This window comes from Nerophis lumbriciformis, linkage group LG23 (genome assembly GCF_033978685.3).
Source record: "Nerophis lumbriciformis linkage group LG23, RoL_Nlum_v2.1, whole genome shotgun sequence".
Classification (NCBI taxonomy): Eukaryota; Metazoa; Chordata; class Actinopteri; order Syngnathiformes; family Syngnathidae; genus Nerophis; species Nerophis lumbriciformis.
This window is the reverse complement of record NC_084570.2, coordinates 31,769,295-31,781,660: the sequence shown is the minus strand read 5'-3', so window position 1 is coordinate 31,781,660 and position 12,366 is coordinate 31,769,295. Positions and strand designations below refer to the sequence as shown.

The window sequence follows — 12,366 nt, the reverse complement described above, 5'->3', positions numbered from 1 at the left end:
TTTTGTTCTTCTTCTTCTCCTTCTCGTCTCCTCATGTTCCTTCTTCCTTTCCATGTCCTTCTCCTTTCATTCTTCTTCTTCTTCTCTTTCTTCTTCTTCTTCTCTCTCTTCTTCTTTTTTTTGTTTCTTCTTCTCTTTCTTCTTCTTCTTCTTCTTCTTCTCCTTTTCCCTCTTCTTCTTCTTCTTCTTCTCCTTCTTCTCCTCCTTCTTCTCCTTCTCATTCTTCTTCTTCTTGTTAGCTCTCACTACAATGCTAGGGAGTAAGATCAAATGTTTTGTTCAAAACTTTTTAACCTTTTTGACCTCGGGGCCCAACTTTTCCACTACATAGGGTGCCCGGGGGCCCACTCAAATATTAACACTGAATTGGTTATATTACTCTTGATTTCAATCCTATTCAATACTTATATCTAACCTACTTACAGTTTATAAACCTTGTCACATGGCCTGAAAGCATGTGTTCATCACAAAGATTACCATCAAGGCTTTGGTCAGACTGATTACACAAGTAAATACTCATCTAATATACTGCAAAAAACGGATGGAAAATGACTGTGAATACAATTATGCACTAATAACCAGGGTGTACACCGCCTTCCACCCGAATACAGCTGACGAACGGGACAAGCGGTATAAAATGGATGAATAATATGACAAAGTCAATCAAATAAAAGTGCAAATAAAAATACAGCTTCACCACTTTAGTCATAATTTATGCGTTTCAGAGATTCCTCTATGACTTTAGCTCCAGACTTCTTCCGTTTGTTTGACGTTGTCATAGAGAAGTTTCTTCAGCGTGAAAATTATGACTAAAGTGGTGAATCTGTATTTTCATTTTTACTTTAATTTCATTGACAGTTTAATTAAGAAGCATACACAGGGCCGGCCCGTGGCATAGGCCGTATAGGCAAATGCTAAGGGCGCCGTCCATCAGGGGGCGCCACGCCAGTGCCACAAATGTTGGAGAAAAAAAAAGAAAAAAAAAAAAGTTGGTATTATTATTTCTAAATACAAAAAATAATCCCACGTTAATTAAAATGCAAAGTAAAGCCTATTTAATGGAAATATTATTTGTTACAACATTACGCCCCCCCCCCCCTCTCCCCCGCACGGTGCGCCCCCCCTTCCCGTATCATGACTCTTTTTGGACGTCACCACATCAAAAAATCAACACAAGATGTCAAAACGGCCAAAACTGTCAGGTGCCCAGGGAAGAAAAAAGAGAAAAGAAGAGGAGTAGAAACGAGAAAAGACAGAGGTAGCAGGTAGGTAACGTTAGCCTACATGAAATTATTTGTCTGTTACAGAATGTGATAGTAACCTGGCTTTTTAGCATTAAGCTAATGTTACATGATTCGGCAATTGCTAATCAATAAATAGCTAGTTCTGTTTTAACGTCGGGTTAATATTGTGGAGGGGGCTAAATTGTTATGGAAAATAATAATGTAACGTTAGGTAATTACAGTACTCACCTTACATTCCTCAGGGACATTTGTATTAGATCTTTTAAGCAGGTGTTTTTTGTTTACATTGTTATTGCCTTCTGGTTAGCTAATGTTTGCCATGCAGGTAATAGTCACTTGTCCACCCCTTTATATATTAGGTATAGTTGTAAGTAAAAAAAAAAAAAGGTCAAAGACAAAGCTATTCGGTTTCTTGTGAGTATATACACTTCACTGCCGATGTGGGGGGGGCGCCACCTAAAATCTTGCGCCAGATTGGTTAGGGCCGGGCCTGAGCATACATATTGTTAATTAAGCTTATTCATTTTCGAATAACATTATTATTATTCAATATGATTCAAATCAAGAGTAAGATGAAGTGAAAGTTCAGTGTTAAAAGTTAGGTGGGACTCGGCACCTCCTGTAGTGGACAAGTTGGGCCCCAAGGTAAAAAAAAAAAAATGGTTAAGAAGGCCTGGCTTCGAGCAAGATGATGAGTTGTTATCTCCAGACAAAGTCTAAAATGTCGTCTGCCACTCAGACTCATGAAAAGTGTCGATGATCATCAAAGGAGCAAAGTGCTTCAAGATAACACGCGCACGCGCACACGTCCTGCGTCATTTATCCTGGCACTCCACGTGGGATGGTCCGCAGTCCTGCCCTCTGATTGGACACACCTCCTCCATCGTCTCCTCCAGCCGGGGCGGGGCCTGCAGCTGGCCCCGCGTCACGACCTGCACCCCGGCTTTATCTCGGCGGCTTCGAGGAGCAGGTCGCCGGGGTATAAAAGGAGCCTGGGAGGGAGATGAGCACCGGAGTCCGACGGGCGCCCCATGATCTCGGTGAGGAGGAGGATGCAGCGAGCCTGGAGAGGGTCCGGCCGGAGCGCCACCCCCCTGCCCAAGTGCGTGGGTAGGTGGGCTGAGGGCGACGGCACCGCGCTGAGGACGCTGGACGACATGCCCGGACCGTTGCTGCTCAGCTCCTTCTGGGAATTGTTCCCGCGCCGGGGGCTGACAAGGATGCACCAGCTACAGGTGGGACCGAGTTCCGAGTCACACTTCAAAGTCACTTCCTGAACACGGGTCACTTTTTAGGAACATGTTACATTTATATTGTTACATTTATATTGTCACAATTGTATTGTTACATTTATATTGTTACAATTATATTGTTATGTTTATGTTGTTGCGTTTATATTGTTACGTTTATATTGTTACATTTATATTGTTGTGTATATATTGTTACATTTATATTGTTGTGTATATATTGTTACAATTCTTACAATTGTATGGTTAAAATGATATTGTTACGTTTTTATTGTTACAATTATATTGTTACGTTTGTATTGTTACATTTATATCGTTACCTTTATATCGTTACTTTTATATTGTTACGTTTATATTGTTCCGTTAATATTGTCACTTTTATATTGTTACATCTATACTGTTACATTTATATCGTTACATTTATATTGTTACGTTTATATCGTTACATTTATATTTTTTCTTACCTTTATATTTTTACATTTATAGTGTTACATTTATATCGTTACGTTTATATCGTTACAATTATATTGTTACAATTATATTGTTCCTTTCATATCGTTACATTTATATTGTTACGTTTTTATTGTTACATTTATGTTGTAACGTTGATATTGTTGTTTATATAGTTCCCTTTATATTGTTACATTAATATTGTTACATTTATATTGTTACATTTATATTGCTACATTTATGCTGTTACGTTCATAGCGTTATGTTTATATCGTTACATTTATATTGTTATATATATATATCGTTACATGTATATTGTTACGTTTATATTGTTACATTTATATTGTTACATTGATTTTGTTACATTTATATTGTAACATTTGTATTGTTACGTTTATGTTGTTACGTTTGTATTATTACGTTTATTTTGTTACATTTATATTGTTACGTTTATATTTTACAATTATATTGTTGCATTTATATTGTTACGTTTATATTGTTACAATTACAGTATATTGTTGCATTTATATTGTTACCAGTGACGTGCGGTGAGGTTGATGGCTGGTGAGGCACTGACTTCATCACAGTCAGATTTACAAACATATGAACCCTAAAGAGTATCTTATTCACCATTTGATTGGCAGCAGTTAACGGGTTATGTTTAAAAGCTCATACCAGCATTCTTCCCTGCTTGGCACTCAGCATCAAGGGTTGGAATTGGGGGTTAAATCACCAAAAATGATTCCCGGGTGCGGCGCCGCTGCTGCCCACTGCTCCCCTCACCTCCCAGGGGGTGAACAAGGGGATGGGTCAAATGCAGAGGACACATTTCACCACACCTAGTGTGTGTGTGTGACAATCATTGGTACTTTAACTTAACTTTACACATACAAACTGTAGCACACAAAAAAGCACATTTAATAAAAAAAACGTTATTATGGTCTTACCTTTACTTATAAATGAAGTCCACAACTAAAGCCCTCACTTAAACTTTCCACGTGCAAGATTGAATCTATTTAAAAAAGTGTAACCGAGGGTTTATAAATGTCGCCTATACTGTATGAAACTACAAAATAACAAACACGGCGGCTCCAGTTTACACGAGGACCACTTTATTTACCTTCTTTCAAAAACCTCCGCAACGTGTCGTCACTTCCGCTCTTAGCGCCTTCAAAATAAGAGCTCAAGGCATATACTGTATAACAGCGCATAACAGGAACTTAACATCACAAAGAGGAAAGCCCATGAAAATAGGTTACAAAAGTTATTTAATAAGAAGCAAAAAAGTGCAAAAACAATAATGTTCGTGTTGGAGGAGTTGTGAATCAGGTACACCTGCAGTCTGCAGGTGTACCTAATGTTGTGGCCCTGCAGTCATTCACAACTCCTCCAACACGGACATTATTGTTTTTGCACTTTTTGGCTTCTTATGAAATAACTTTTTTAAATAGATTCAATCTTGCACGTGGAAAGTTTAAGTGTGGGCTTTAGTTGATATAACACTCCCGTCAGGGGTTGCCGTGCATTCTACGGCGGGGGTGCAGGAGGCGAGCCTCAACCAGTGCGTCTTTTGCAGCCGTTTTATGATCGCTCAGCACAAGAAATACTTTACACAAATACAGTTGTTGACAAAATACACTGTATGGGTTGTACTTGTATAGCGCTTTTCTACCTTCAAGGTACTCAAAGCGCTTTGACACTACTTCCACATTTACCCATTCACACACACATTCACACACTGATGGAGGGAGCTGCCATGCCACTGTACATTATATACCTCAGCTAACTAAACTATGGAAATGTATAATATAATTCATATAGCAATACGGTCTCACTGCACAGCAGGCCAGCAGTTAGCCGAGTCCGCAATCCATGGTGAGGCACAGTTGAGTGACGTGCCTCAACTGGCTGCTGTTCACCGCACCGTCTCTTCTCAGTATTTGAACGGCGAATGTGAAAATTCAGCGATTTTAAATAAAAATAATCTAAAACGGGTGAAGTTAAATGGAAAATAACTTTATAGTATAATCACTGGATACATACAACAATTTAATAAAAAAAAAAATCTTTTTACATTTTTTTTCTTCCCATGATTGTTACGTTTATATTAATATATTTATATTGTTACATTTATATTGTTATGTTTATATTGTTACGTTTATGTTGTTACATTTATGTTGTTACATTTATATTGTTACTTTTATATTGTTACATTTATATTGTTAAATGTTTTGCTACGTTTATTTTGTTACGTTTATATCGTTACAATTATATTGTTAGTTACATTGTTACGTTTGTATTGTTACATTTATATCGCTACAATAATATTGTTAAGCTTTATACTGTTACGCTTATATTGTTATGATTATATTGTTACATTTATATTACATTTATATTGTTACATTTATGTTGCATCACACGTCATAAGGAACACCTGCTGTGTTATTATCGTGTTGTGTTCAGGATCTGTGCCTGTTTCTTCCAAGTAACACTTATTCTGCACAATTTTTTTTAAAGTTGTCTTTGAACTCCTAAAATTGTTTCAAGTCTATGAAGGCTTTTTTTTTTTTTTTTTTAGGAAAAAAAATACTTTGCGATAGACTGTGGTCTGTTCCTGCCAAAATAAAAGCACCAACCTGTCAATGAAAAGTTTTTCATGAACACACAGCCCAAGAAAAAGCTAACGTGTGTAGAGTGGTGTAGAGGATGCTAACATGTAGGCCTGGGCGATATGGCCTTTTATTAATATCTCGATATTTTTAGGCCATGTCACGATACACCATAACACCATTTATATCTCCATATTTTGCCTTAGCCTTGAATGAACACTTGATGCATATAATCACAGCAGTATGATGATTCTTCGTGTCTACATTAAAACATCCTTGTTCATACTGCATTAATATATGCTCATTTTAAACTTTCATGCAGAGAGGGAAATCACAACTAAGTCAATTTACCAAAACTGTATTTATTAAACAGTTATTAAGCAGTGGCACAAACATTTATGTCATTTCCAAAACAGAAAGTGCAAGATTGTCAGACATTTTAAAACAAGCTATTAGTGCACTTTTGTGCATGATGTCACTAAGATGACATATCAAAACAACACTAAATCAAAGTGCACGTTTTGTACAGAACACCACTACAATAGTTTAAAACAAATAAAGTGCACTTTTGTGCATGATGTCACACAAGATATTTCAATAACTGTCAAATAAAAACGAGCTGCATAATAGGAAATCAAATAGTGTATGTCCTTCGCTATGTGGTAGGTTACTGCGGACGTTATCGCCGTCTGTTGTTGACTATTTGTTTCATACGGTGTTGATGTGGAAATGGTTGCTTGGGCATTTTGTGGGTGTGGCACCGAACGGAGATGTTGACATGCAGGGTTTCAAGCACTCTTCATTCTCTCGCGGGTGACTTTTCAAATGATGCTACAAATTAGCAGTAATGCTACTTTTTGTAGCAACGCTTTTTGCGGCATACTTGACATATTACGGTTGTCTGTTCAACATCTTCCCGCTTGAAGCCAAACCACCGCCAGACGATGGACCCCCTGCTGTTTCTCTTGGGAATTAATTCTTCCTTCATCTGTTATCAGATTTGCACCTTCTTTCTCTCGTATTACCACTCGCACCGCTAGCATCACAGCTAACGTTACCCATGCCGCTACCTCTCTGCTCAGGGAGGGCGTATGACGTTGCGCGCGCGACAGTATGTGACGTATGTAAAAAGGTGCGCTTTTTTTATGTCTCTGTAAGAAGGAGAGACAAGAAAGAGTGAGAAGAGCCCGCAGTGTAATGCCCGCAGCTAAAAACAACTGCGTGAGAACGTATACTCCAATATCACGATATAGTCCATTTCTATATCGCACAGAGACAAACCCGCGATATATCGAGTATATTCCATATCTCGCCCAGCCCTACTAACATGTATACAGTGGTGTAGAGGATGCTAACGTGTGGAGTGGTGTAAAGCAGTGGTCCCCAACCACCGGGCCGCGGCCTGGTACCGGTCCGTGGATCGATTGGTACCGGGCCACACAAGAAATAATAAAAAATAAAAAAAGTCTTTTATTTTTAATTTTTTTAAATCAACATAAAAAACACAAGATACACTTACAATTAGTGCACCAACCCAAGAAAACTCCCTTCCCCATTTACACTCATTCACACAAAAGGGTTGTTTCTTTCTGTTATTAATATTTTTGGTTCCTACATTTTATATCAATATAGATCAATACAGACTGCAGGGATACAGTCCGTAAGCACGCATGATTGTATTTTTTTATGACAAAAAATATAAAAAATATAAAAATACCATAGAGGATGCTAACATGTGTCGAGGATGCTAATATGTGTGGAGTGGTGTAGAGGATGCTCACTTGTGTAGAGGATGCTAATGTGTGTAGAGAATGCTAACGTGTGTAGAGGGTGCTAACATGTGTAGAGGGTGCTAACATGTGTAGAGGATGCTAATGTGTGTAGAGAATGCTAACGTGTGTAGAGGGTGCTAACATGTGTAGAGGGTGCTAACATGTGTAGAGGATGCTAACGTGTGTACAGGATGCTAACGTGTGTAGAGGGTGCTAACGTGTGTAGAGGATGCTAACGTGTAGAGGATGCTAATGTGTAGAGGATGCTAACGTGTGTAGAGGATGCTAACGTGTGTAGAGGATGCTAACGTGTGTAGAGGACGCTAACGTGTGTAGAGGATGCTAACGTGTGTAGAGGATGCTAACGTGTGTAGAGGACGCTAACGTGTGTAGAGGATGCTAACATGTGGTGTCGAGGATCATGCGGTGCTTGATAAATGGTGTGTTCATGTTCCAGCTGGAGGGCCTGCAGCGCTACGGCCCCATGTGGAAGACCCACTTCGGCCCCATCCTGACGGTCCACGTGGCCCAGCCGGCCCTCATCGAGCAGGTGCTGAGGCAGGAGGGGAAGTACCCCTGCCGCTCGGACCTGTCCTCCTGGAAGGACTACCGCAAGCTGAGAGGTCACCACTATGGACTGTTGACCTCGTAAGTGTTCCCCTCACCTCTCACGCTGGGTCACAGGACCCACTTGACCTTTGACCTGTGACCTAAAACTTGACCTGTTGGCTACTCTGCTGTGGGTCAAAGGTCATCTACCAAGGTTTATTTTAAGCTGTGTAGCAAAGCCTGTTGGCTTCCTGTCACTACGGGGGAGGGCGTGTCAGGCTCATGAGGAAGGAGGTTTCTCCTTGGTTGTCATGGAAACATGGACATTCAGATGACACCTGTGTCAAATGTCAAATGTGGAAGGAACAAGAGAAAAAGACTTGTCTCACCTTTGGTGCTCGTGATCTCAATATCGTTAGTGCCTGGCTACAAGTGGTTAAAAGTGATAGTAGTCAGGGGCAGACTTACCGTGAGGCAAAACATCTCTCAAACACAAACATCATTAAGAGCTCTCTGTTTTCCACCAGTCACACACTTCCAGTGTCACACGTCACAACCAAGCCAAATGTGCTAACAAAGTCCGATGGTTTTCACTTGGGGTCCCCAAACTACTGGACCTGGTCCACCAGCATCCACATAATGGCCCCCGGGACGTCCCAACTATAGTGTGTATATATATATATATATATATATATATCCATCCATCCATCATATATATATATATATATATATATATATATATATATATATATATATATATATATATATATATATATATATATATATATATATATATATATATATAGTCGAGGTTTCTGTGATTATACAGTGCTCAATACTGGGGTAGGGCGGAATATATGTTAGGTCAGGACATCACATGGACAGAGATAAGACCTTCTGGAAGAAAGTTCTGTGGTCAGATGAAACAAAAGTTGAGCTGTTTGGCCACAATACCCAGCAATATGTTTGGAGGAGAAAAGGTGAGGCCTTTAATCCCAGGAACACCACACCTACCGTCAAGCATGGTGGTGGTAGTATTATGCTCTGGGCCTGTTTTGCTGCCAATGGAACTGGTGCTTTACAGAGAGTAAATGGGACAATGAAAAAGGAGGATTACCTCCAAATTCTTCAGGACAACCTAAAATCATCAGCCCGGAGGTTGGGTCTTGGGTGGCAGTTGGGTGTTCCAACAAGACAATGACCCCAAACACATGCCAAAAGTGGTAAAGGAATGGCTAAATCAGGCTAGAATGAAGGTTTTAGAATGGCCTTCCCAAAGTCATGACTTAAAGGTGTGGACAATTCTAAAGAAACAAGTCCATGTCAGAAAACCAACACATTTAGCTGAACTGCACCAATTTTGTCAAGAGGAGTGGTCAAATATTCAAGTAGAATCTTACCAGAAGCTTGTGAATGGCTACCAAAAGCGCCTTATTGCAGTGAAACTTGCCAAGGGACATGTAAGCAAATATTAACATTGCTGTATGTATACTTCTGACCCAGCAGATTTGCTCACATTTTCAGTAGACCCATAATAAATTCATAAAAGAACCAAACTTCATGAATGTTTTTTGTGACCAACAAGTATGTGCTCCAATCACTCTATCACAAAAAAATAAGAGTTGTAGAAAGTATTGGAAACTCAAGACAGCCATGACATTATGTTCTTTACAAGTGTATGTCAACTTTTGACCACGACTGTATATACATGCATGCATATATATATATATATATATATATATATATATATATATATATATATATATATATATATATATATATATATATATATATTAGAGATGCGCGGATAGGCAATTATTTCATCCGCAACCGCATCACAAAAGTCGTCAACCATCCGCCATCCACCCGAACCAACATTTTATCAAAACCACACCCGCCCGCCATCCGCCAGTTGTTATATATCTAATACAGACGATGCAAGGCATTAGTGAGGTTATAAAGCTTTTGCCTGTTAAAGAAAGGAGACTGATCCAATACAGCAGAGACATTCAATGCGTGCCACGCATTAATATCTCTTGGCCACGCATTAGTGGCTAAGAGATATTAATGCGTGATAATATTATTTATCATTATTATAATATTATTGTCACTTCCATTAAGAAAGTGTTGACTATTGTTGCCAATGCCCTCAAATCAGGAGTGCGTTCCTCACACTTTGTGTGCGCAGTTGCAGCAAGCAGAACGAGGCTTTTAAGAAGTTAAAAAAATGTTTTAGAAAGACTAGGCCTATATTTTCGTTAGGTAAAAAAAATGTTCTGAATTTATTTCAATGAATATTAACTTGTTAACGTTATAATGCTCAAATAGGGACGAGGGCGGGGTGCACAGTGAAGCAGTGAACAATTTCGCGACAAAGATGAACCTTTATTGATTGATCTGCAGCCATGACAAAATATCAGACAATCTCCATTGTCAACGACAGGCAGGAAAAGATAAACACATAGCCTATGTTGTAGGCATAGGCATAGGCTCATACGTTTTTAAGTTGAAATAAAAAAATAAATAAACAATGTGCCTCATAAGCCTTAGGCTGTCAATCACGCGCACAAACTTAAATTATACAATAACATGTATGTCATCTCTATTTAAACAAAAATAAATTAAATAAATAATAATAATAAATTACCCGCAACTTATTGGCCAAGGCAAATAGCTGAAGGGGGGAAATCAAACCCATCAGACTGCACTTTATCATCAAACTTGAATTATAATGAAAATAGACGGTCGCGGCAAACAAAGCAGGCTAAATATCCTTACATTGTCGCCAATCGGAGATGCGCTTCACTTGAAAGCGAGGCCAAATAATTATTCACACATAGTAGTATATCTCGAATAGAAAAAAAACACAATAAACAACACAATTGCCTTAATTCCTTTGCATTGTAGTGCGCCCAAACAACACGTAACCATCAAAATTATTTAGCTGACCGAACTCAATATAGGTTAGACATGGGCTTATTTGGTATAGCCTATAGGTAACGTAGACTAATTCGTTTAACATATCCAACCGTATGTCTACTTACTTTTTTTTTTGTTAGCACTATGCAGGAATAAAATGGCATCTACAGTGCCAGGATTCATGCGAGAGCGCCTGGCCTCTAAAATGCGCCCTGCTGCGCTGAATGAGCGCTCACTTGCGCCACTTGTTGCTGGGATGCGGTGCCATCTTTTTCTTTTTTTCTTCTTCTTCTGTTGTGTTGTGCTGCAGTGCCTGATGAATAATTGACTGTTTCAAAGAGTGCTGCTCGTTTTTCGTATGTGGGTAACAACATTTAACTATGTATATATATTTCCGAATTGGTTCAACCGCCAACCGCCCGCATCTATTTAAAATCTATTTTTACCCGCCCGACCCGCGGTTTATTCGCGGACTCCGCGGTTGTGTCCGCAAACCGCGCATCTCTAATATATATATATATATATACTGTATATGTGCATGCATGTATATATATATATATATATATATATATATATATATATATATATATATATATATATATATATATATATATATATATATATGTATATGTATATATATATATATATATATATATATATATATATATATATATGTATATGTATATGTATATATATATATATATATATATGTATATATATATATATATGTATATATATATGTATGTATATATATATTTATATATATATATATATATTTATATATATATGTATATGTATATATATAATTATATATATATATATATATATATATATATATATATATATATATATATATATACTACCGTTCAAAAGTTTGGGGTCACCCAAACAATTTTGTGTTTTCCATGAAAAGTCACACTTATTCACCACCATACATTATGAAATGAATAGAAAATAGAGTCAAGACATTGAAAAGGTTAGAAATAATGATTTGTATTTGAAATAGGATTTTTTTTACATCAAACTTTGCTTTCGTCAAAGAATCCTCCATTTGCAGCAATTATAGCATTGCAGACCTTTGGCATTCTAGCTGTTAATTTGTTGAGGTAATCTGGAGAAATTGCACCCCACGCTTCTAGAAGCAGCTCCCACAAGTTGGATTGGTTGGATGGGCACTTCTTGCGTACCATACGGTCAAGCTGCTCCCACAACTTCTCAATGGGGTTCAGATCTGGTGACTGCGCTGGCCACTCCATTACCGATAGAATACCAGCTGCCTGCTTCTTCTCTAAATAGTTCTTGCACAATTTGGAGGTGTGTTTTGGGTCATTGTCCTGTTGTAGGATGAAATTGGCTCCAATCAAGCGCTGTCCACTGGGTATGGCATGGCATTGCAAAATGGAGTGATAGCCTTCCTTATTCAGAATCCCTTTTACCCTGTACAAATCTCCCACCTTACCAGCACCAAAGCAACCCCAGACCATCACATGACCTCCACCATGCTTAACAGATGGCGTCAGGCATTCTTCCAGCATCTTTTCAGTTGTTCTGCGTCTCACAAACGTACTTCTTTGTG

General features: G+C 38.4%; 1 protein-coding gene across 1 annotated transcript in view; it reads left to right on the top strand.

The window, feature by feature from the left end:
- The first annotated feature begins 2,193 nt into the window (after positions 1-2,193).
- Positions 2,194-12,366, top strand: part of cyp27b1 (cytochrome P450, family 27, subfamily B, polypeptide 1) — a 51,920-nt gene continuing 41,747 nt past the window's right edge. The window contains exons 1-2 of the mRNA XM_061984734.2: positions 2,194-2,479; positions 7,780-7,970. Of these exons, the coding sequence (XP_061840718.1) occupies positions 2,276-2,479; positions 7,780-7,970 (395 nt within the window). The 5' untranslated portion in view covers positions 2,194-2,275. The remainder of the gene's footprint in view (positions 2,480-7,779; positions 7,971-12,366) is intronic.